General features: G+C 46.7%; 1 protein-coding gene across 2 annotated transcripts; it reads left to right on the forward strand.

Annotated features, from left to right (window-relative positions):
* Positions 1 to 2,184: 2,184 nt before the first annotated feature.
* On the forward strand, positions 2,185 to 23,291 carry TERF2 (telomeric repeat binding factor 2). 2 transcript variants are annotated; one of them, XM_040409697.1, is made up of 10 exons: positions 2,185 to 2,350; positions 4,461 to 4,556; positions 6,900 to 7,030; positions 12,099 to 12,185; positions 13,590 to 13,736; positions 15,265 to 15,449; positions 15,819 to 16,223; positions 18,483 to 18,553; positions 19,994 to 20,040; positions 22,662 to 23,291. In XM_040409697.1, the coding sequence occupies exons 1-10, from the start codon at positions 2,203 to 2,205 to the stop codon at positions 22,815 to 22,817; spliced, it is 1,473 nt and encodes a 490-aa protein (XP_040265631.1). In that variant the 5' UTR covers positions 2,185 to 2,202; the 3' UTR covers positions 22,818 to 23,291. The 2 variants fall into 2 exon arrangements, with proteins under 2 accessions (XP_040265631.1, XP_040265632.1); XM_040409698.1 differs by lacking the exon at positions 15,819 to 16,223 and adding an exon at positions 18,273 to 18,278 and having other exon boundaries at positions 18,480 to 18,553; positions 22,662 to 23,289.
* The last annotated feature ends 1,045 nt before the right edge of the window (positions 23,292 to 24,336 follow it).

Genomic DNA, 24,336 nt, shown 5'->3' on the forward strand with positions numbered 1-24,336 from the left:
AACACAAACAGTCGCCGGGTCTCTGGCGGCATGATGATGTCATAATACTCAAAGAAAGATATACAGGACGGCTCAGCCCTTGTTCCAATCCTTTGATACATCCTTATTCCTGATCTATTCTGACTTTGGGGGATCTGTCAGTCCTACCGATGTATTGTTTTGAACGGGGGCATTGGATAATATAGATGACGCTAGAAGAGGTGAATGTATTCTGTGTGGAATTGATTCAGTTTTTTTTAAGCATGATGTGTTTTTGCAATTGTTGCATCTTTCACATCTGTAAAGATTTATATTTTTATCTTTTGTATTTTTATCCTTGATATTTTTAATAAATTTTGATCTTTTATTCAGATGGCTTCCTGGTGGCCCCGACTGTTAGAGTGCCAATCTATATTTATTCGATGTCATAAATTATACTACCCGTGACCTGGCGTAAGAGGTCGTATTGATGTCATTGTGACCAGTGATGGTCAGTTCGCAGTGTTCGCCAGCGAACACATGCGGGCTGCCATCTTTAGTAAGGTAGACTCACCCGTCCGGCGATGCACAGGTAAGCCCTTACCTGTGCTGGGAGCCGGTCTGAAATCAAATGCGGTCACCGGGAGCAGGCAGTTCCGAGAACAGCCCGATGAAGGCCCCCGGCGACTGCATTTGATTTCAGACCGGCTCCTGGCACAGGCACAGGTAAGGGCTCACCTGTGCATCGCCGGACGGGTGAGTCTACCTTACTAAAGATGGCAGCCCCCATGTGTTCGCTGGCGAACATTGCGAACTGACCGTCACTGATTGCGACCATCCTGCATCATAGGCCTCGGACCTGACGACCCTCAGCCTATGAGGCTAAACAGCAGGGCACAAGAGCCAATAGCTCCCGCTGTTCAACTCCAGGGTCCGGTAGACCCCCCATTATTGGCGCACGGCCCGGCGGTTGGAGATCGCTGATGTAGGTGATACGTCACCAGTATGAAACCGGGCGTACGCTGACTCCACAGGGCGACTGGCTATTTGCATAATAGTCAAGATATGTCAAAAAAATGAATTATTTTCTTACGGGGAGATTTATCCTTTCATTTTCCAAAGGAAATCATATTGAAAGGTGGAATCTGATCGGTTGCTATGGGCAACTAAGCCAGTTTTCCTTTACAGCAGTTTTGATAAATCTCCCCCTTTTTTATTATTACGGGGGCTAACGATTTCTAAAGTATAAACCAGAACCATGAACTAGTGATGGCTTCCCGGAATACCCCTTTAAGCTGTTAGGCTACATGTCCGACCACACAGCGGAAATAAACTGCTGTCTGTTTCCCATGGCAACCAGCAGAATTCTGAAAGCATCTCTGGAATGGAGGAAAAAATAAAAAGGACAGAAAATAATAAAATGTTGGTCAAAAAGCGAACTGTATGTGGATAAAAAGGTGAAATGTAGTAGTCATACACCTGGCCGCACACAATTATGGCTCAAGCCTGATTCAGGAGGCCGTGGTTTTCGGCCATGTCCTATGTGTGTGCGCAGCGGACTGTACATGGACCCATAGGAGTCAATAGAGCAATTCACACCTCAATTTTTCTGCACAGAAAATCAAAGCTCCGTGTCTCACAGAACAAGGACCTGGAGACCATTGGAGGGATTTGTCTGTGGTGGTCACCAGGGTTGTGTCCTACGTGGACAGACGGACATCACGGCAACTTAAAAATTGAGAGGCCTGATGTCGTCTCATCTGTCAAATTTTTTTGGGGCACAAAAGCTGGTTTTATGGTTATTTTTTAAATTCTGTTCAGCTATTATCAGAGAATTCGGGGCACACAGGAGGCAGCCATGTTTATAGTACAACCTTCAAAAAAAAAAAAAATAATATATATATATATAATACAATCAACAAAAAACGGGGCGTGGTTTATGAATCTATAAATGGGCGGTCCTGTCGTTTGGGGGCGTTCTTTTGAACAAGGCTTGCAAATGCTGTGTAAACCTTGGCATGTTGTAATATGAAGAACAAAAAAATAAAATTGCGTTTTTGTGTCGTATTCGTTGGTTTATCCGTATATACAGGGTCATCCGTTTTTTAAATACCACAAAAATATAGCTAATAAGAGTCAGAATATCTGTTTCCGCCCTTCCCATCATGGCGACTGTGGCCTTCCAAGTCACGTGACGCCACCCCCGGAAGCGGGACCATTTCGCGGCGAATTTTGGAGAACAGAATGGAGGGGAGCTCTGACGACTGTGGCCCGTGGGCTCTGGAGCCTGTGGTAAACCAGTGGGTGCTGGAATACTTCTTCCAGCTTTACGCGGATGCCTTCAAGAACCGCCGTAATGAGGATTTCGTCCAGATACGGGATATCGTGTCAAGTGAGTGGATGTCATGTCCTGCAGGACTGCTTTACGAGGTGATGCCGAAAGAGGGGCGCTCCTTGGATGTTTACTTTGATGATGTCCGGATATGGGATAGAAGTCACTGTTTTTTTCTTTATTTACCCCCCCCCCCCCCCCCCCCCTCAACTTGGTTCCGTCCAACGTATTAATTTGTCCTTCTGAAGCATACCCGGAGCATTATGGGGCAGATCTGTGTAACTGTCACCCATAGCAACCAATCACAGCGCAGCTTTCATTTCATAGTCTGCTCTTCAGAAATGGAAGCTGCACTGTGATTGGCTGCTTTGGCCACAAGGCAAACCATGGCCTGGGTTGCTCCAATTTATATATTTTTTCTAATTTCTGAATTTTGTCTGCTGTGTGTGAACATCGTCTTACTGTTTCTAGAGAAGTTGTATCGCGAAATAAGTAGGTAAATTTGCTGACAAAGGTGGGTAACGGCGGTATCACGTCACCCCGCTTTTCCAGGATCAGATATATCCGCTAAATAGGTTTTGCCTAAATGACTAACAACGTGTGCGGCGATTCTTTTAGTAAGGGAGACTAATTTATAGCCACTGCCTAACGTAGTAGAGAATTACTTGCATACAAGAGCACGTAAGACCTTAAGGCCCCTTTCACACGGGCGCAATGCGTGATGTGAACGCATTGCACCCGCACTGAATCCGGATCCATTCACTTCAATGGGGCTGTGCACATGAGCGGTGTTTTTCACGCAACGCAGGCCCCATAGAAGTGAATGGGGCTGTGTGAAAATCGCAAGCAAGTGCGGATGCGGTGCGATTTTCATGCATGGTTGCTAGGAGACGATCGGGATGGGGACCCGATCATTATTAGTTTCATAATAGGATTCTTAATAAAGAATGCTAAGTAAATTAGGGATGGAGGGGGTTAAAAAAATAAATAATAATCAAACTCGCCTCATCCACTTGTTCGCGCAGCCCGGCCCGTCGTCTTTCTTCTTCTTTGAGGACCTGGGAGAAAAAGGACCTTTGGTGACGTCACTGTGCTCATCAGCTCATCACATGGTCCGTCACCATGGGGATGGACCATGTGATGAGCGCAGTGATGTCACCAAAGGTCCTTTTTCTCCCAGGTCCTCAAAGAAGAAGAAAGACGACGAGCCGGGCTGTGCGAACAAGTGGATGAGGCGAGTTTAATTATTATAAAAAAATTTTTTTTAACCCCCTCCATCCCTAATTTACTAAGCATTCTGTATAAGAATGCTATTATTTTCCATTATATATCCATGTTATAAGGGAAAATAATAAAATCTACACAACACCTAACCCGAACTTCTGTCAAACATGCCGATTTTTCTCACGGGCGTGAAAAACGCATTAAACCGCTTTGCACCCGCGCAGAAAAATTACGCATTTTCCCGCAACGCACCCGCATTTTGTCCGGCCCTCACATGCGACTCCCGTGTGAAAGAGGCCTAAGGTCTTGTGGCCATTAAAGGGATCCTCCGAGTCGTAGTTCTACTCTTCTGGGAGTCTGTTTAAAATAATGAAAAACGTACCTTACGGTGGCCCTGCCGATCCGGCTCCATCCTCTTCCCTGGGCTGCTGCAGCCGCGGTGTATTGTTTTGGCTGCTGGGTGACGTCTCATATACCGCCGCAGTCAATCGCTGATCTTAGCAGTCTCCTACGGTACACCACAGAGGCCAGTGTTTGGCTGCAGCAGTGAACGGGATGTCACTGCTGTAGCCAAGACAACACGCTGCGGCGGCACCCCTGGGGAGCGGACAGAGCGGTGACGCTGGATCGGCAGGGGGTGTTAAGGGGAGTTTACCATTATTTTAACTGGTTCCTGATAGGTTAGTTCTATCATAAAACAACCTGGACTGTCCCTTTAAATGGATCTACAGGCCCCAAGAGGGTTTTCTTCTGCTCTCTGGTCACTGACAGTGTGAATAGAGCCTAAGTTTGGAATTGCACCCGAGAGAACTGAAAGTGAATCGGAGGACAGTCGGGGTCCCTTCATATGTTGGCAGGTGATGGGGCGGGTTTCATATCCTACGTGCCTGTTGTCGTCCGACCGCGACTATATGTCATTGATGGCCTTTGTTTCTCTTATTTCTAGTATTAATGCAGCGACGTCTGAAGTCCGTGGAGCAGAACTCCCAGGTTCTACGTATAATGCAGCTCCTGTCCTGTGTTGAAGAAGGAGGGGATCTCGGTGAGTCAAGGCAGTTTACAGAATGCTCTTTATTTTTTTTTGGGGGGGGGAAGGTACGCCCCAGTGCCCTCAGAGTTGTTCTTCAGACATGTTTAGGATTCTGAATTCTTTGCTGCCGTTCCTCCAGCAGTTGATGTGACTCAGGCGTTTTACACCCCAATCACGGGCTGTGCAGTAGTGAATGCTGCGCTAATTTTAAAGGGGTTGTGCACGAATTTCCAGACCTCTCAGACGGGCAGGACCTGCGCTGTAGATCATACTAAGGCTACTTTCACACTCGCGTCTCTCTTGAGATCCGTCATAGAATCTCAATACTGGAGGAAAACGCTTCCGTTTTGTCCCTATTCATTGTCAATAGGGACAAAACGTGACTGAAGGGAACGGAGTCACCAGAATACATTTCGTTTCATTGCGTTCCCATGACGCACACAAAAGCGCTGCAAGCAGTGTTTCTGAGTACGCCCTGGGATGCAGAGCGAGAGGGAGCCGTCATGACTCACAATGTAAGTCAGTGGTGACGGATCCGTTTTCTCAGACACAAAAGAAAACCGATCCGGCGCCCATTCACTTACAACGGTTTTGGTGCCGGCTCCATCTTGGTCATTTTAGAGATAATACAACCGGATCCATTCATAACGGATGCAGACAAGTGGAATTATTATGACTGAAGCGTTTTTGCTGATCCATGACGGATCCAGAAAAAAGGCTGGTGTGAAAGTAGCCTTACCTGGTCCGCTGGTGCCGGCTCATTCTCTCCCAGCCCTCCGCTGCTTGTCTTAGGTCCTTCCATGTAAACTCTTGGTCTTACGCAGATGCAGCCAGTCACTGGCCTTTGCTTCCTGTGCGCCATGTCAAATGGTCACATGACGCAAGGGGAGCAGGTCACTGCTGCGGCCATTAATTGGCTGCATCTGCCTCAGAACAGAAATGTGCATGGAGGGATCTGAGACAAAGCAGTGTAGGGCGGGGAGGTCGCGGGCCCGGGACCCAGTGGCGGGGAGGTCGCGGGCCCGAGACCCAGTGGCGGGGAGGTCGCGGGCCCGGGACCCAGTGGCGGGGAGGTCGCGGGCCCGGGACCCAGTGGCGGGGAGGTCGCGGGCCCGGGACCCAGTGGCGGGGAGGTCGCGGGCCCGGGACCCAGTGGCGGGGAGGTCGCGGGCCCGGGACCCAGTGCCCGGATGTGGTAAGTATGATCACCAACGCAGATCCTCCCCAGTCTGAGAGGTCCTGAAACTAGTGCACAACCCCTTTGAAATCCACATCATGTTCATTCTGTTAGGGCTCTTTCAGACGAGCGAGTCCATTGCGGTAATCGAGCTCCGTGTGTGAGCGTTATCCTTCGCTCTGGACCCGGCTTGTCTTGCAGGAGCGCACGGCATTATCGTTAGTGTTGAGCGGGTTGAGCGAACCCAATTAGTTTGTAAACTTCGTTAACAATATAGCCTCCGTCCTACTGTAAAATGTGTGGGCTCTGCTGAGGTCTTTGCGAACTCGCGGCAAATATCGCGAGACTTGCTTCGTGTCGCGTCCATGACGTGACACTTCGTTTTTTTTGCATAAATTACAGTGTCAAAATCCAAAGCTGAACTCGGCTTCCTGCCTCATTAACAAAGCCAATACGTGCCACAAGTTCGCAAAGTCCTCAGCGGAGCCCATACGTTTTACGGTGCGGCTATATTGTTAACTAATCGGGTTCAGATACAGCACTAATTAACATGATTGATAATGCTATGTGCCTCTGCATGCTTTTCACTACAGAATCATACTGACAGCTTTATGTCGGTATAATCGTGTAGCAGTAAGGTCATGAAGAGGCACATAGCATTATCAATCGTGACAATGCCGCGTGCTCCGACAAGACGAGCGGGGTACAGAACGCAGGATCACGCTCACACAGGGAGTGAGTAGAGTTAGATTATATTGAAAGCAAATCTGCCTCCAGGTCACATGCACATAGCAGTGTCGTTTCAATTCCGCGCCAAAATCCACTTCTGTTACTTGCGGTTTTTGGATTTGAGGCGGATTTGCCCCTGGTCTCACTCTGCGTTGTAAAGGGTGAAACCTGCTCTGAAAATCCGCAAAAAATCAATTCACAGGCTGCGGATTTCAGATTCTACTCCGCATGTCAATTTCCATGCGAAAAATGTCATCTTACTCGGCTGGTACGGTGTTGGATTTGTCGCATGAAAATCGGAAATCTGAGTTTCAGATGCAGATTGTCTAATACAAAAATCCACAGCAGCGCCGGGCTCCCAGCTTTCTGGATATCCATGTGAGTCGTCTGCGTGCAGACTTGTTATGGACTGGTGATACCCATCATGAAGTCCTTCTCTGTATCTTCAGATTGTAGGTTTGATGAAAACGAGAACGAGACGCCGCTCGAAACGGCTGTTGGAATATTGGACTCAATGAACCAGGAGAAGACCTTTCCTGCTGATCTCATCAATACAAATCAGCAAATGCTTAAAGAGGCAGTAGGTTTTATATTCTTTTTATTGCAAATTGGTTCTCCTACAGTTGTTTAACCCCTTCCTGCGCCCCACATGTCTGGCACTGGAAGTATGTAGTTTCCACACCGCGTCATAGATGGACTGCACGGTGATAGCGCATGCTTATAAGCTTTCAGTGCTGTGGAAAGAAGCTTCCTCTATACCTCCAATTCCCCACAATGGGATATTGAGGTGCCAAGGGGGTTCCTGTGGCAGACAGGGGCTTAAAGAGGACCTCTCCTGACATGTCTGTTTTAATAGCTTCATGCAATCCCCATGTAATAACAATTCTGGAACATCTATTCTTGTGGCTCTATGTTGTGCCATTCCTTTATTATTCCTGCTAGAAGTTATAAATTAATTGCTAGCAGTCTGTAGTAAGGGTACAGAGAGGAGGTCACCAGTTGGGGCTGTGTACATGCACAGACTGACTCTATCCAATCCGTGCTGTCATAGTCAGTCTGTGCAGGTACAAACCCCCAACTGGTTGCCATCCCTCTGTACCCTTACTGCAGACTGCTAGCAATTCATTTATAACTTCTAGCAGAAATAAGAAAGGAATGGGACAACATAGAGCCATAAGAATAGATGAACCAGGATTGTTATTACATGGGGAATGCATGAAGCTATTAAAACATGTCAGGAGTGGGGAGAGGTCCTCTTTAATCCCATGTCTGCCACAGGAACCCCTCTGTACCTTTACTGCAGACTGCTAGTAATTTATTCATAACTTCTAGCAGGAATAATAAAGGAATGGCACAACATAGAGCCATAAGAACAGATGTTCCAGAATTGTTATTACATGGGGGATGCACGGAGCTAATAAACCAGACATGTCAGGAGCATCTAAGCCTGCCATGTACAGGTCACTAGGGCTGATAAGGCATTGTGTCAGTTATACGGTGACTGAGCAATCAGAAGATGGCATGTTCAAGTCCTCTAGAGGGACATACAACCCTCGCCCCCAAAAGATTGCCATTTTTCACTTGCACCAAAATGATTATTATTATTTATTTTTTTCATTCCATTGTCCAAGATAATGTAATGAAAATCAATATTAAAATACGTACCGGTATGTAGCCTAAAATGGCACCAACGAAAACTCGCTCATCGTGCATAGATAAAAATCCCTCACGTAAAAATACTAATGTTTTGGGTCTTTGAATGCAGCAGCGCAAAAATAGAGAAGAGAACTTGTATACGTGTGTTTGGTACAGGAATGCCGTAGGGAAACTGATGCCAGAACAGATCCTGTGGGTTTCTACTGCATCGTTTCTGGCATCTGGTGCGTCAGTTTTAACACCGGATGTCTCCCTGTAGCATGTAGTGTTTTTCTGTTCGGCGCTTTAACCCCTTCCCGACCTATGACGAGTATACTCGTCATGGAGCACTGCTACTTAGCGCTTCATGACGAGTATACACGTCATGGCATTAAACTGTCACCATGTCTGCAGACATGGTGACAGCGCTGAGGCATCTTGGGTCAATGCCGAGGGGTCAATTCAGACCTGTGGTTTGCAGCGCTTTCTGCAGTTTCTGATCCCCGCGGTCCTTGACCGCGGGGATCAGAAACTTTAAAATGCTGAAACCCCTGAATGATTTTATGCAGGGGGGGGGGGGGGGGTGTACGGGAGGCGATCTCCCGCCCGCCTCCTCTTGAATATTCATTGGCGTCCAGTGGGTATACCAGTGTGTCAGCACATTGCTGACACTCTGGTATAAACGGCTGACATCTGTGCTGTGATGTCAGCCGTTCAACCTTTTCCATACCGCGGTCCATACGGACAGCTGTATGGAAGAGCAGAGGTTAACAGTCAGGGAGCTCCCTCCCTCTCCCATCGGGGGGCTGCTGTGCCTTTGCAGCCTCCAGACAGGATGGTGTCACAGAGGGAGGGAGCCCCCCTCCTTCCCCTTCCCTATCTGCTCAGTTGTGGCAGACTAGGAAAGTTCCCATGGCAACAGGACGCCTTCTCAGGCATCCTGCTGTCCATGGTGCTGAACAGATCTGTGCTAAAGGCAGAGATCTGTTCAAGTGTAAGTAAAATACAGTACAATACACTATATAGTGTACTGTATTATACAGACATCAGACCCACTGGATCTTCAAGAACCAAGTGGGTCTGGGTCAAAAAAAAAAAAAAAGCGAAAAAAAGTTAAGATAAAAAAAAACACTTATCACTGAATAAAAATTACAAAAATAAAATACACTACACATATTAGGTATCGCCACGTTCGTAACGACCTGATCTATAAAACGGTCATGTTACTTTCCCCGCACGAACGCCATAAAAATAAAAAAAATAAAAACTATGAGGAAATTGAAATTTTGCCCACCTTACTTCCCAAAAAAGGTAATAAAAGTGATCAAAAAAGTCGCATGTACGCCAAAATAGTACCAATCTAACCGTCATCTCATCCCACAAAAATGATACCCAACCTGAGACAATCGCCTAAAAACTGAAAAAACTATGGCTCTCAGACTATGGAGACACTAAAACGTTTTTTTTTTTTTGTTTAAAAAATATTATTGTTTAAAACCTAAATAAATAAAAAAAAGTATACATATTAGGTATCGCCGCGCCCGTAAGAACCTGCTCTATAAAAATAGCACATGATCTAACCTGTCAGATGAACGTTGTAAATAATAAAAAATAAAAACAGTGCCAAAACAGCTATTTTTTGGCAAATTTTCCATTTTAATTCATATTTTCTCATAACAAAGCAAGGGTTAACAGCCAAACAAAACTCAATATTTATTGCCCTGATTCTGTAGTTTATAGAAATGCCCCATATGTTGTCGTAAACTACTGTACGGGCACACGGCATGGCGCAGAAGGAAAGGAATGCCATACGGTTTTTGGAAGGCAGATTTTGCTGGACTGGTTTTTTGACACCATGTCCCATTTGAAGCCCCCCCCCGATGCACCCCTAGAGTAGAAACTCCAAAAAGTGACCACATTTTGGAAACTACACCCCTCAAGGTATTCAAAACTGATTTTACAAACTTTGTTAACCTTTTAAGTGTTCCACAAAAGTTAATGGCAAATGGAGATGAAATTTCAGAATTTCTATTTTTTGTTACTTTGCCTCACAAAAAGTGTAATATAGAGCAACCAAAAATCATATGTACCCTAAAATAGTACTAACAATACTGCCACCTTATCCCGTAGTTTCCAAAATAGTGCCACTTTTTTGGAGTTTCTACTCTAGGGGTGCATCAGGGGGCTTTAAATGGGACATGGTGTAAATAAACCAGTCCAGCAAAATCTGCCTTCCAAAAACCGTATGGCATTCCTTTCCTTCTGCGCCCTGCCGTGTGGCCATACAGCAGTTTACAACCACATATGGGGTGTTTCTGTAAACGACAGAATCAGGGCCATAAATAATGAGTTTTGTTTGGCTGTTAACCCTTGCTTTGTAACTGGAAAAAATATATTAAAATGGAAAATCTGCCAAAAAAGTGAAATTTTGAAATTGTATCCCTATTTTCCATTAATTCTTGCGGGAACACCTAAAGGGTTAACTACGTTTGTAAAATCAGTTTTGAATACCTTGAGGGGTGTAGTTTATAGAATGGCGTCATTTTTGGGTGGTTTTTATCACAAAGGGACTTCAGACCTGAACTGGTCCTTAAAAAGTTGTTTTTTGAAAATTTCTGAGAAATTTCAAGATTTACTTCTAAACTTCTAAGCCTTGTAACATCCCCCAAAAATAAAATGTAATTTCCAAAATGATCCAAACATGAAGAAGACATATGGGGAATGTAAAGTAATAACTATTTTTGTAGGTATTAATATGTATTATAGAAGTAGAGAAATTGAAACTTGGAAACTAAAAATAAATAAAAATGATTTTTTTTTTACTCCATTTTACCACATGAAGTACAATATGTGACGATAAAACAATCTCAGAACGGCCTGGATAAGTCAAAGCGTTTTAAAGTTATCACCACATGAAGTGACACTGGTCAGATTTGCAAAAAATGGCCTGGTCCTGAAGGTGAAAATGAACCCGGTCCATAAGGGGTTAAAGGGATTGTCTCCTCTTGGACATTGAGGGGCATATCGCTAGGATATACCCCCAAATGTTTGATAGGTAGAGGTCCCATAGGTGGCACCTATCCTTAGAACGGAACCTGCAAAGTGATGTGGCCGCCCTCCATTCAATTCTGTGGGAGTGCCAGTGCTCGGCTATTTCTGTAAGCCCCATAGAAGTGAATAGAGCGGTGGCTGCATTTGCGCAGTAAGCTTCCCATTAATCTCAATGGGACTTCCGAAAATAACCAAGCATGCTGCTCAGCTATTTTCGGCACTCCCATACAAATGAATGGAGGATGGCCGCGCATGCCCGATGTGCCCTCAGGCACTTTGTGGGCTCCGTTCTAAGGAGAGGTGCGATATGCCCCCATTTAAAGGGGTTTTGCCATCTCAGACAATGGCGGCATATCGCTAGGATATGCTACCATTGTCTGTTAGGTTCGTTCCCATCTCTGGGACCCGCACCTACAATGAGAACGAAGCGGGGAAATGAACGGAGTTCACACTGCGCATGCGCAGCCGCCCTCTATTCATTTCTATGAGGCTGCCGAAATTAGGCGAGCGCTGGCTCGGCTATTTCCGTCTGCCCCATAGAAATGAATGGGAGCAGGGGCCGCGCGTGCGCGGTGCACTCCTATTCACTTCTATAGGAGCAGCGCTTGGTGGTGGACGGACCCTGCGAAATCCGGGGTCCTCCCCGCTCCGTTTTCGTTGTAGGGGCAGGTTCCACCTCTGGGACCCGCACCTAGCAGACAATGGGGGAATATCCTAGCGATATGCCCCCATTGTCTGAGAAGGGAATACCCCGTTAAGGCTATGGATGCTGGACTGGTGCACAGAGTGCGCAAAATAATTTTTGTCCAACTCTGACTGATGTATGAGTTCCACACACTTATAAAATCTTTGCTTGCTGTCAGTAAATGGAAAGGTTTACGTTCAGAAGGTGTAACCCAGTGCACTATCATTATTCCAAGCTTCTGCCCTGTTCCTCACGACGGTCTTGTCGTCTTTTCCAGGCGGTGGTTGCCTGTATACAGAAGCAGCAGTTCAGCAGAGCCAAGAGCGTCCTCAAGAAGCACATTGCGAACACCAGAAATACAAGAGTGAGTAGCAGCCAGTACCGTGAATGCTTAATGATGCGACCGCCCAATGTGGAATTGTGTCCTTCTGGAGGAAGGAAGAGAGGATGGTCTTCTCCAAGAAGATGTGGCAGAGCTGAAAAGTTGTCTCCGAACTTCTGTTCTGGATAAGGCTAGTAGTCTTTTGGAGAGATGTCACTGTATCGTTTCTTCGTGACCACACCTGTTCTTACTTTAACAGATGTTTTAGAGAAGTTCTGTCATGGTTTAATATTTATAGGGCCGGCGTGCCCAACCTGCGGCCCTCCAGCTCCCGGCTCGCCTGGACAGTTGTAGTTCTACAGCAGCTTGAGGGCCGCAGGTTGAACATCCCTGTTATAGGGGTTGTCTCATGATTGTCATGGTCTAATCCCTTTACCACCTATGCGTTTTGTGGGAGAACTCCAAGATTTATAGGGGGTTTTCCAGGACTAGAAGATTGATGGCTATCAATATCAGAACAGTGGGGGGGGGGGGGATTCACTGCACCCCCACCCTCAGCTAAGTGAAGGGGATCATTCATAGTTTCCAGGCACAGCTCCATACTTAGTACTGACTTTGTCTGTTGTTGCAGCTCAGCCTTATACACCTGGGATGGTACCAGGCGCCGCCGCCACTAAGGGCTGATTCACACCACCGTGTACTCTGTCTGGGAAACGTGAGCCGCGTGTCGGCTGCAGCTCCCCCTGACCTGACTGCTTATAGTGATTTATGATACAGTTAGATCCTATCATCATGTGGGTTCATCTCAGGGTACGTCCACACAGTCATAGATCATACCAGTGTATTACTGTAGTGCAGCGGCGGCATGAAGCGCACGGCGTGTGCATTCGGCCTGAAGCAGATTATTACTCCAGTGTTCAGGGCCTTTCTTCTCTAGAATACTATACGGCCTTATGGCATGGCAGTGCAGACAGGTTCTTGACGATCTGGTCTCTTTGGGATCTCCACCATACTGAATTGCACTTTTAAAGCGCAGGAGAGAGTTTTTAGTTTCATTATTTTTTATTCTTTTTTGTATACAGGCTATATAGATGTTGGCTGATTGCAGTCATTTCCTACTTTCATATACAGAGATATTTCTATATGATTTCTATGGAACCTATGTTTATTTTGAGACATTGGATTATAGAAAACACATTGCATACCAAAAACTAATAACTAAATAAAAATAAAGCTGAAAGAGAAATCTCATCCGCACTCTGCAAAAACTCTGAAGCATAAAATGTGTGGCTGGTTTGTTGCAGGACTTTGTGACTGAAAATCTGTTCCGTACATCTGAATTGATTTCTGACAATCCTATTCAGGTGACTGGGGCGGTTACACACATGTTCCCGTAACTATTAGTATGTCTATAGCTCTTCTGACAGCGACTGTGTCTTCTTTCAGCAGCTGCGGGCAGATCTGATGCATATCATCCAGGAGCGGAACATAAAACATCCATTGATTGCCAATTTTTCCTTGTCTACAATCAAAGACAAGGTTTACGATATGTTTGAGAGCCAGATTCAGAATATTCCATCCTTCTTGCTGACTGTAAGTGGTTAACAGTATCTAATAGATCCATTCATCCCTGTGTCTTATAAATGTTAAAGGGGTTATCCCATGACTAATGTAAAAAATGACAAAATATGACATCATATAGTACATGCCGATACCTTTCTAACAAAGCTAGAACCAGCCCTGGACCTCACATGGATCCAGAGATCTCCACATCTAGATTTATTTTAAGCTGACAGCTCATGGGGAGTGTCTTTTCTGCTGCAGCTAAGGGGGTGTGTCCATTCTGCTGCAGCTCTCTCCCTATCGCAGCTCAGGGGGCGTGTCCATTCTGCTGCAGCTCTCTCCCTATCACAGGTCAGGGGGCGTGTCCACACTGCTGCAGCTCTCTCCCTATCACAGCTCAGGAAGCAGTTGAAGGATGAAACTGAGCATGTGCGGCCACTTTAGTGAGCAGGTCAAAGAAATAAGAAAAAGAATAGAGAGCAGGTGGCGCTATACAGATAGATTTTATTTAATAACTCCGTAGCTATAATACATTTTTAATTACATGCAATTACAAAAGTATTCAGATCCAGGGGCTGGTTTGAAAACTGTAGAATATTTTTCGTGGGACAACCCCTTCAATGTTCTGAAGCAAAAAGTGCCTAATCCTAAAGGGATATTACAGCAAGAAGACCGGACTTTCCCCCTTGTAATTATTTATAGGCAAGGCCTTTTATTTTATGGACAAGGGGTTTTTCCGGTTTTCTCATTGACGAGCTATCTTCAGGATAGGTCATTGTTATTAGACTAGCGGAGGTCTGACTCCAGGCACCACACCGATCAGCTGTTTGAAGAGATCGTGGCTGGGACGCAGCGGCGGGGCAGTGTAATGACAGCTGCTGCGTCCTATGTCAACGGCGAACAGGTAAGCAGTGAAGAGAGTGGCACTCGTAAAAACGGACAGATTTAGGGAGAGGGTAGAAAGCCGCTGACAGACACCTCTCTTGAGGACAAAAGGATCAGGCAGTTGATCCTTCCCTGCCCTGACACGAGCCGCGTGTTCGGCCGACATAGATCGAATGTATATGGACAGCTTAATATTGTTTGGAAGGAACTTTCCAGATTCCTTGGAAGATTTTATTGATATCTGGATATAAATTAGGTTTAAAGGGAACCGGTCACCAGGATTTGGGGTATAGAGCTGAGGACACGGGTTGCTAGATGGCCGCTAGCTCATCCACAATATCCAGTCCCCATAGCTCTGTGTGCTTTTATTGTGTAAAAAAACCGATTTGATACATATGCAAATTAACCTGAGAGGAGTCAGAGCTTGAAAATATGACTCTTCTCTGGTCACACAAGTAAGATATGACTCTTTTATGTTAATTTGCATATGTATCAAATCGTTTTTTTTTTACACAAAAGCACACAGAGCTATGGGGACTTGGTATTGCGGATGTGCTAGCGGCCATCTAGCAACCAGTGTCCTCAGCTCTATACCCAATATCCTGGTGACAGGTTCCCTTTAAGATGAGAATTATCCTGACTTAGCCTTACTAACTTTGGTTCCTGTTTTAAGCTTGCACAGAAAGAACCTGCAGATTTAAATGGGAAGTGCAAGGAACATCTCGCCTCCGATAAGCAGCCTGAGCAGAGTTTGGGAAACGTTTTGTCTTTAGAGGAAGATTCCTTGACACCAGATCTTGAGTCTCGGATCTTGGTGTCCCAGAGCAGTGATGTCACCAGTTCAGCAAAGGACATTGGGTATGTATAGTCAAGCTATAACAATGAAGGCGATACATTTCAGTGTAAAGATCCCATTATGCCATGTTTTTCTAATCCTGTACAAGCCCTTTAAAGGGGGGTCGACTCCAGACACCCCTGCCGATCAGCTGTTTGAAGAGTCTGCGGTTTTCTGGGGAGACTGTGGCCTCTTCCAAGGCCAGTGACGTCACGTTCAAGTGAATGGGGCTGAGTGCTTGGTGAGCTGCGAAGAAGTGACCGCGGCCTCCACACACAGCTGATCTGATATTGATGACGTATCCTGAAACCCTTTTAATTTCGGCATGGTTGAAGACCTCCGTGATGAGGCCGTGGGGATTCATGAGCTGTATGTCCTTCTTGTCCTTATAGGTCAGAAGTAGACTGTGGTCCTACTTATAGCCTGTCTGCTATGAGATCTAAGTTCTTATTACTCTGTCAAGATGACAACCCTGATGTTAAATTCAGACACCTTTGTGAGACAGACTTCTGTAGGGAAACCGCCTATCTGCCAAGTGTCTCTAATAACACGCAAAACAGTAAGAGCCACCGTGCTTGCTCCCCCAGAGAGGAGGCTTCAGTCCTAAATGAGAAGGTACAGGGGAAATGCTTGACTCTCCACCAGTTGGTCATGGACCAGGACAGTCAAGTGGAAAGTGAAGAGGAAGAGAAACCTAAGGAGGAGAGTCCGAAGCCGCCCCAGCAACAGAAGCGCAGCAGTGCCGCCATCCGAAGACTGTTCAACTCGCCCGCCACACACAAAAGAAGGAAAACAGCGTAAGCACTTAATGCATGCCATACCACATCAGAGGTGTCTGAGTGTATGCACTAAATGTGGCCCCCAGCCAGTGCCAAATACGGGGCTGAAAAGAAAGCCCTGTATGGCTCTGAAAGAGATCATGGCATGCACCCCGCAACTCAAAAACAGGAGTCGGGTTGCGTCATGTTCTTTTCAGAGTTGCTGCACGTAGCATTCTATTTCTGCTTGCTGTCAATGACTGGAGACAGTCTTTGTTTCCATTAAAAGCAGTCTGTCACCAGGAAATTCACTGTTAAGTCAGACACCGTGCCTTATAGGACTAGCTCAGCTAATGAGGCCTTTCAATTAGCGCTGTTGTCTCATTATGGAGGACAAGTACCTCCGGGTCACTCTGTGCGCCCTTGCTCCTCCCTCGTCTTGATTGACAAGGCCAGCAGAGATGATTATTTATGAACCAGGCCCTATCTATCAAGAAAGAGAGGAAGGGGCGGGCGGGCGGAGGAGTAAGGGTGCATAGAGTACATAGGAAGGAGACCTGTCAGTCATCGTCTGGAGGAGGAGTGGGCAGTGAGCCTCACTCGGCCCATCTCCCTCGCAGCGTGGGGTTCAGCATGTACCGACCTCAGAGGGTCCGTCACTACGCTGTGCTCCCCTCAGTGATGGCGTCATAGTGCTGGTGACAGGTTCCCTTTGAAATAGTTATTTTATATAGATTAAGGGTGCATTCACACAACCGTGTAAATGGATCCGCAATTTTGCAGAGGGGGTGCGGACCCATTCATTTCAAAAGATGCGGACAGCACACCGTGTGCTGACCGCATCCGTTGTTCTGTTCCGCGGCCCCGCAAAAAATATGGAGCATGTCCTATTCTTGTCCGCAACTAAAGAATAGGCCTTCTCTATATATAGCGCCGGCCATGTGCGGTCCGCAAAATGCGTAACACACATGGCCGGTATCCGTGTTTTGCGGACTGCAAAACACTTACGGTCATGTGAATGCACCCTTAAAGTCCATTTTCTCCAGGATGAAGCAATGGTTTGCTAATTGCAAGGTATCCCTACCAGTGATGGCCACTTCGCAGTGTTCGCCAGCGAACACATTCGTAAGGTAGACTCGCCCATCCGGCGATGCACAGGTAAACCCTTACCCGTGTCGGGAGCCGGTCTGAAATCAAACGCAGTCACCGGGAGCAGGCAGTTCCGAGAACAGCTCCCGGCACAGGTAAGGGCTTACCTGTGCATCGCCGGACGGGTCTACCTTACTAGAGATGGCAGCCCGCATGTGTTCGGTGGCGAACACTGCGAACTGACCATCACTGATCCCTACATTCAGCTGGGCTAGGTCCACAATTCATGATGTCGGTGAATTTTCTAGCGAGACTCCAAGGGGCACATTTATTAAGACCAACGTTGTAGACGCCGATCTTAATAACCCCTATACCTGGCGGAGGATCTGCTGAAGTTACGTAGACTCGTTGGCATCTTCATAACTTTGGCGCATCCAGCGGCAGTTCTAAATTTAAGACCGCTTCGGAGATAGCGGCGCAACTAACCGTTAACTAATATAGGCGTGTATCAGGATAGTAAATGACTAACCCCCGAAAACAGCTCTCGCACACGTCGCTGTGCCTAGTAATGCAGTTCAACTCCTTTCCCTTTGGTTGTGAGGCCCCTTCATTCTGCTTATGTTCTGGGGTCTGCAGGTGACACCCCCTACCTTTCTAACATGTCCTCAAGCCTCCTCCTTTTAAGTCTAGATTATTTTCTGCTCATGCAGGCTCACCATTTATCAGTCTATCAGATCTCTAAGGGCGCCTTCACACGCTGCAGAGTTTGTTGCAGCGTTTTCCGCGATTTAAAATCGGTTCGCAGAAATCCACGTGTTTGCCAATCCATTTAAATGTCTGGAACTAATTTTCAGTGGCGCAAAATTCTGCAACTAAATCTGCAGCGTGTGAAGGCGCCCTAAGAAGCTGAACTCCTCTTGGGCGTGATCAAGGCGGGGTGTGAATGATAAATGTTTCCTTTCAGTGACAGCAAGCAGAAAAAGCTGCATACAAATAGGAAACAAAGTATGTCAATTGCCCAATTGTTTTGTAAAATTGAAAAAAATTAATATGTAATGTGCATTAAAATGATGTTAAGAAGTAGTCCTCAAGCTTCAGTCCTGGGAGCCAGCCGCTGGCAGAGGCAGGGTTCATTCATTCGTACATGTGTATATGGAAGCTGTAAGTGCCATCTGACGGCAGCGCGTATTGATCTCGTTTCCTCTGCAGTCGAGTCTCGGAAAAGGAAAGTGTTGTGGAAGAGCAGGACACGTGGAGCGACGAGGATGATCTGTTCCAGAGTAAGTGACTTGTGCTCCACAGCTACAGTAAAAACCTACTAGAAAGTGCCCCTCATTTATCAAAATTTAGAGAGTGTCCTTGTTGTCCATAGCGACCAATTAACAGTTTCAGAATTCCTCGGGTAAAACTAAAGTCGGACCGTCATTGGTTGCTATGGGCCGTGTCTGTGACTTCCTCTTGCATCTATTCCCAACTTTGTTCTCATTTGCATCACAAGAATAAACAGGTTTCTAGCTCTGGCAAGATTTTCTGAAATCCTCTGTACTGCTGGGCACTTCCTGTCCTACACTTGCATGCATACTTCTCCTGTTACTGATCCTGCCTAAATGCAGCTGCAGATTAAGGGCATGGATGCAGTGATCTCTCATGAGGTTAACGGCTTGTCCCACTTGTGTTCACTCCCTTTAATCGCTCAAGTGGACAAGCCGTTGTCTCCTGAGACATCAGTACATCCATCCGCTCAAACGCTCTGCACTGCTGTGATGCGTTCTAATCACGATTAGAGAGGTCACAGGTCATGCTTCATCAAATAAGCAAGGTGGGATATATTAAGACTGGCATTTCATACAACAAAACGCTGACTTAAAGGGGTTATCCAATACTATAAACAGCCCCCCATGTGCCGGGCCCCTCACAGGGAATATACTTACCCTGTGCTGCTCCTGGTCCCTGCACCGCTGCTGCTTCTCCCCGTGCGCCGATAAAAAAACATCCAAGGATGGGGGTGGATCAGCCAATGGCAGGCGGGGACGAGCCTCCCTAGTGTCAGCTGTGGTCCTAGGGAGGCCCATCCCCGCCTGCCATTGGGTCCCCCCCCCCCCCCTCCCCCGACCCTGTATTTTTTTCATCCGTGTACAGGGAGAAGCGGCGGTGCGGGGGCCAGGATTGGCGCGGGGAGCATGGTAAGTATATTCCCTGTGAGGAGCCCGGCACATGGGGGGGGGGGGGGGGCAGTTTATAGTATTGGATAACCCCTTTAAGCCTCATTTACACGTCCGTGCTCAAATCCATGAGAAGGTGGTCAGTGATGCATCCGTGAAGGATCCGTGTGTCTGTTTTTTGCTGTCCATGTGCCATCCGTGTTTCACTGACCCTGCACAGCTGAAAAATAATATTCAAAGCATCTCTTCCTAATGATCCGTGAAACACTGATGGCATTCGTGGCTTTCACGGACCCATAGACTATAATGGGCGTGATGGATCCGTGAACACGGACAAAATAGAGCGTGCATCCGTGATAAAAACATGGACCGTGCTAAAAAAAAAAATGATGTCTGAATACACACATTAAAATGATTTGGGACGTCTGTGGCGAACACGTACAGCACATGGAACACGGACGTGTGAATGAGGCCTTAAGATGGGCAAATTTAGTAAGAGGCCTTTTGATATATATATTTTATTATTGTAGTATAATAATTTTTTTTTTTTTTTTGCAGGATCTTCAAAATCTACCAACAGTACAAGCAGTTCTGGTAGGAGGAAGGTAAGTCGGCTGTGCTACGGAGTTCTGCCATATGGCTACTGCTTCTTCAGTCTAGGTATACATGTGAATATATGTTCTTTAGGTTTGGTTCATAGATAAGGGAAGTGCCTACACAACGATCACAGGGCCTCATGTACTTTAGGTAGCACTAAATCAGCGGAAACTCTTGGTACGAAAGTGAGAGGTTCCCATTAAAGGCAATCTGTCAGGTCTTCATGGCTACCAAACGCTGTGGTTAGGGGAATTAAGACACGTGCAAACATTCCCTCGTGGCCACAGATAGGTCTAGCATTGCAGAGTAACATTCCCATTATGGAAGCATATGAGGTCTCAAGTGTCCCGAGGGCAGTCCCAGGCCCTGCAAGTTAGATCATGCCCAACGGCTCCATACTGTGCATATACCGCAGCCATGTGTACTCCTTACAGAAGAGCTAGCAGGGCAGAGGCAAGACGTGTACTGTTAATGCACTGGGAAGTTTCAGCGCCTTATACAGACATGGCACACCGCTGGAGCCAGCAGTCAACACCAACAGAGGCACCGAGCAAGGTTTACTCCAGAGCTGGAGCGATTGCTATCAGGATAGGTCATTAGTATCTGATCGGTGGGGGTCCGACACCTGAGATCCACTGCAGGCCATGGGTAGTTTTCGTTGTCCTGATATTGGACCACTCCCGTTTCTCATTAATATTTCATAAGGGGAATTGCTATAGAAGCATTTGTCCAAGATGCATTTTTTGTAGTGGTAAAAACTGTGCCACGGTTTTGCAATTGCCAATGTGGTTTTTACAGGAGAAAACATGTAACTGCCGTGGGCAAGTGCTACATACAAGTACAAATCTGTGCAATTTAAGATGAAATGTTTTTTTTTTTTTTTTTTTTTTTTTTTTTTTTTTACTATAACAAAAAGCTGAATGTATAAACCCAGCCTAATATATCTTTCTTGTTAATGTCATTGTAGGACACAGCACCACGAGTATACGCCCAGCCACCACTAGGAGGCAACACTAGATATGAAAAAGGTGGGCTCCCGCCAGGTGGGCTCCACCCTCTCTACAGACACTAGGCTAATCCGTTTTAGTCTAGTGCCCGTAGGATCTTGGATGGAGCTTTTCCTCGATTTAAGAACTGTTCCTCCTTAGGCTGTTTGGAGTCCTCTCTCTTCTTCTCCACCATCTCTCAGACGAGACCCCACTTGTATCACCAGGGCCCGTCACTGGTTCCTTTTTTTTTCCTGAGGCTTCATGTGGCCAGGGATTTCTCCGGTCTTACATTTCACAGTGATATTTTGTTCCAGTTTTTCTGAGGCTCGATTCTCGCCCTCTTTGTGTGGGAACCGTGTCTTTACGTTCCCTTCTCCTGGCCATTACCGCGGACCCCCTTCTCCCCCAGAGGTTGGCTGCTTTCTCTGTTTCTCTTTTCCCACGCTCCCTTCCCATGGTGAGTCTTTGCTATTCTTTCTCTCCATCATTCAGCCTCCAGTGCTTCCTTGTGTCCTCTCTACCTTGGCCTTCACATGGTGTTTGCCACGGACAGGCCGTGTTTGAGACGATTTGGCATTTTTTCCTTGCTGGGTCCTCTTACTGGTCGGGTTCCTTTTGCTTCCAGGCCTTATGCAATCGCCTTCCTTTTGCCGAGGGGTGGTCCACAAGGTCTTCCTTAAGTTTGTCTCAAGGAAGTTTTTTTCCTTGGTTCAGGGCTGCTCCTGTCCTTTTCCCAGGCATTTTCTCTCCTGCCAGGTTCCCTCATGGTCTAATTTTTCTTGTTGGCCCTGTCTGGAGCATCCTTCTATATGCAGAGCGCTAGGCCATTACCAACAGACTCCTTCCGGTTGTGCTGCTCTCCTGGTTCTTCCAGGTCCTTCCTCGGGCTCTCTAGTGCGCACTTGTTTAACTCTCGGCTCTTGCGCAGGACGTCCAGCTCTGCTCCCCATCCTCTAGCTTCTTTATTTTCCCCACCTTGTGTTTCCCTTTGTTCCTTTCTTGCATATGGCTTTTTTTCCCAGGCACTTGTCCTTGGGATCCTGGCGGTCTCCCACAATTTTATTCCTTCGGACTCTTCCTGGTCCGCTCTGCTCACTTCCTTAGTTTTCTATCTACCCTTTCATGGCCTCTCCTGGTCCTGTTGGGTGACATGGTTCTCCAGCACCTGTGCATCCTTCTTTTTGCATGAGATTTCCTTCCCACCCTCAGGGACTGCTTTGGGACGTCCCATGGTGCTGTGTCCCCCAATGACATTAACGAGAAAATTTGGATTTTTGTACTTGGCGTAAAATTCCCTTTCTCGTTCAATTCATTGGGGGACACAGATCCCACCCCTTGTTTTAATTTCTGCTGCTGTTCGTCTTTCCTTCCCCGGTCCGGGACATGTTGGTTCTCTGCTTTTGTTTCTCTCTCCTACTGCTATTGGTTTTCATATCTGGCGTCGCCTCCTAGTGGTAGTTGGGCGTATACCCTTGGTGCTGTGTCCCCCAATGAATTGAACAAGAATGGGATGTTACGGTAAGTACAAAAATCAAATTTTACGCTCAGGTGGCGCCGGCTGAATACCCTGCTGTCTGCAGGCGGGGGTGATGCCCAGAGCTTACATTCGCTTATGTTTTTTTCCTTTTGTGGACTTGCAGTGGACAATAGAAGAAACTGATTGGATCAAGTCAGGAGTAGAAAAATATGGTGAAGGCAAATGGGCCCAAATCCTGAAGAACTATCCTTTCCACCTGCGCACGGCGATCATGATAAAGGACCGGTGGAGGACGATGAAGAAGCTTTGTCTGGTGTGAGGGAGGCCTGACGGCGGCCACGTTTCGTGGATCTCCACTTCCTGGTGTTGTGACTGCTGTAACTATCAGTTCTATTGTCTCTGGGAGACTGCGCTTCTTACCGTGTGCTGGACACACTCTGTATTCATGCCCTGGAATTACCAGTCATTGGGGGCCACAGTTCTAACATGATGTAGATCCTGCTATATACCCTGTCTGACTGGGGGGGTCCGGCAGATGTCACCGTAGCCATAAAAAATGACCTGTTCCTATGTTATCCATGTTTTTATGTTCAGACTTCTGGGAAAGCCTTGTGTAACACGCAGTTTGTCACGCAGCTTTCCTGGCGTACTCGTGGTGAGCGTCTGCCCGGCTAAGCAGCTGGTGAATATACTTCTACGTATCTGGGTGGAATTGCCAACGTACTTTAAAGGGGTTATCCAAGACTAATAAATGCCATCCCCCCATATGCCTGGGCCCCGCACAATGAATATACTTACCTGGCTCCCCGCACCGCTGCTGCTGCTTCTCCCCATGCGCGGATGAAAACATCCGGGGGGGGGGGGGGGGGGGGGGGGGGATGAGCCATCCCTAGCATCGCGGGTGACGCTAGGGAGGCTCATCATTGGCTACTCGCCCCCCCACCCCTGGCGGCGGTGCGGGGATCGGGAGCCGAGTAAGTATATTCAGTGTGAGGGGAGCATTGGTTGGCATTTAATAGTCTTGGATCACCAATTGTCAACGTCGATTTTATTTTTTAGGGCCAAAGTTCTACGCTGATACATTTTATAATAGCTTTTTTTATAGAAAAAAAAGTAAATATAAATTATATATATATTTTTTTTTAAAGAGCTCCAAATTCCCTATTTATTTTTTTCTCCCCCTCTTACATATTGCAGATGAGGAGATGGAGCCTGGCCCCTGTAGACAGTACAGGGGCCCCATTCTGTCTTCCAGGTGAAATCCCTAAGTGGTGAAGCTCCTTCCATTTGGGGTTTATACAGCGACTATTTATTTCTGTGTCCCTGAGCGCCCCCTGGTGTTGGCTGCAAGCAGCCAGCATTTTACCTATGGTTTGGTGAATGGAAGCAGGGGGTTTGGAGCTCTATATCAGGGAGGATTGATTTATGAAGTTAATCTGCGCCATTCTGTTCATTGTTGGGGGGGTACACGTTAAGTAAAATGTACCCGAATGATGGCAGTGCTATCGGTTATTCCTAGGTTCTCATTATATAAGAGGACGCCTATGTTGCTTTTTATAGTTTTATGTAAGGCAACAGAAGCTGCTTGCAGTGCACAATGCGTGCTCGGGGTCCTTCAGCCCACCTCTTAGGGCTCTTTCACAGGAGCGGATGGCGTGCGGGTAATACAGCAGAGACACGGAGCATTAACATGATAACGCTCCGTGCCTCTCTGTGACCTTGTTACTACAAAATCACGGGGACAACTTTATCTCGCTGTGATTTTGTAGTAAAAAGATCCCAGAGAGGCACGGAGCGTCATCAATCATGTTACTGCTCCGTGTCTCCGCTGTCCGGAG

This window comes from Bufo bufo, chromosome 10 (genome assembly GCF_905171765.1).
Source record: "Bufo bufo chromosome 10, aBufBuf1.1, whole genome shotgun sequence".
In the NCBI taxonomy this organism is placed as follows: Eukaryota; Metazoa; Chordata; class Amphibia; order Anura; family Bufonidae; genus Bufo; species Bufo bufo.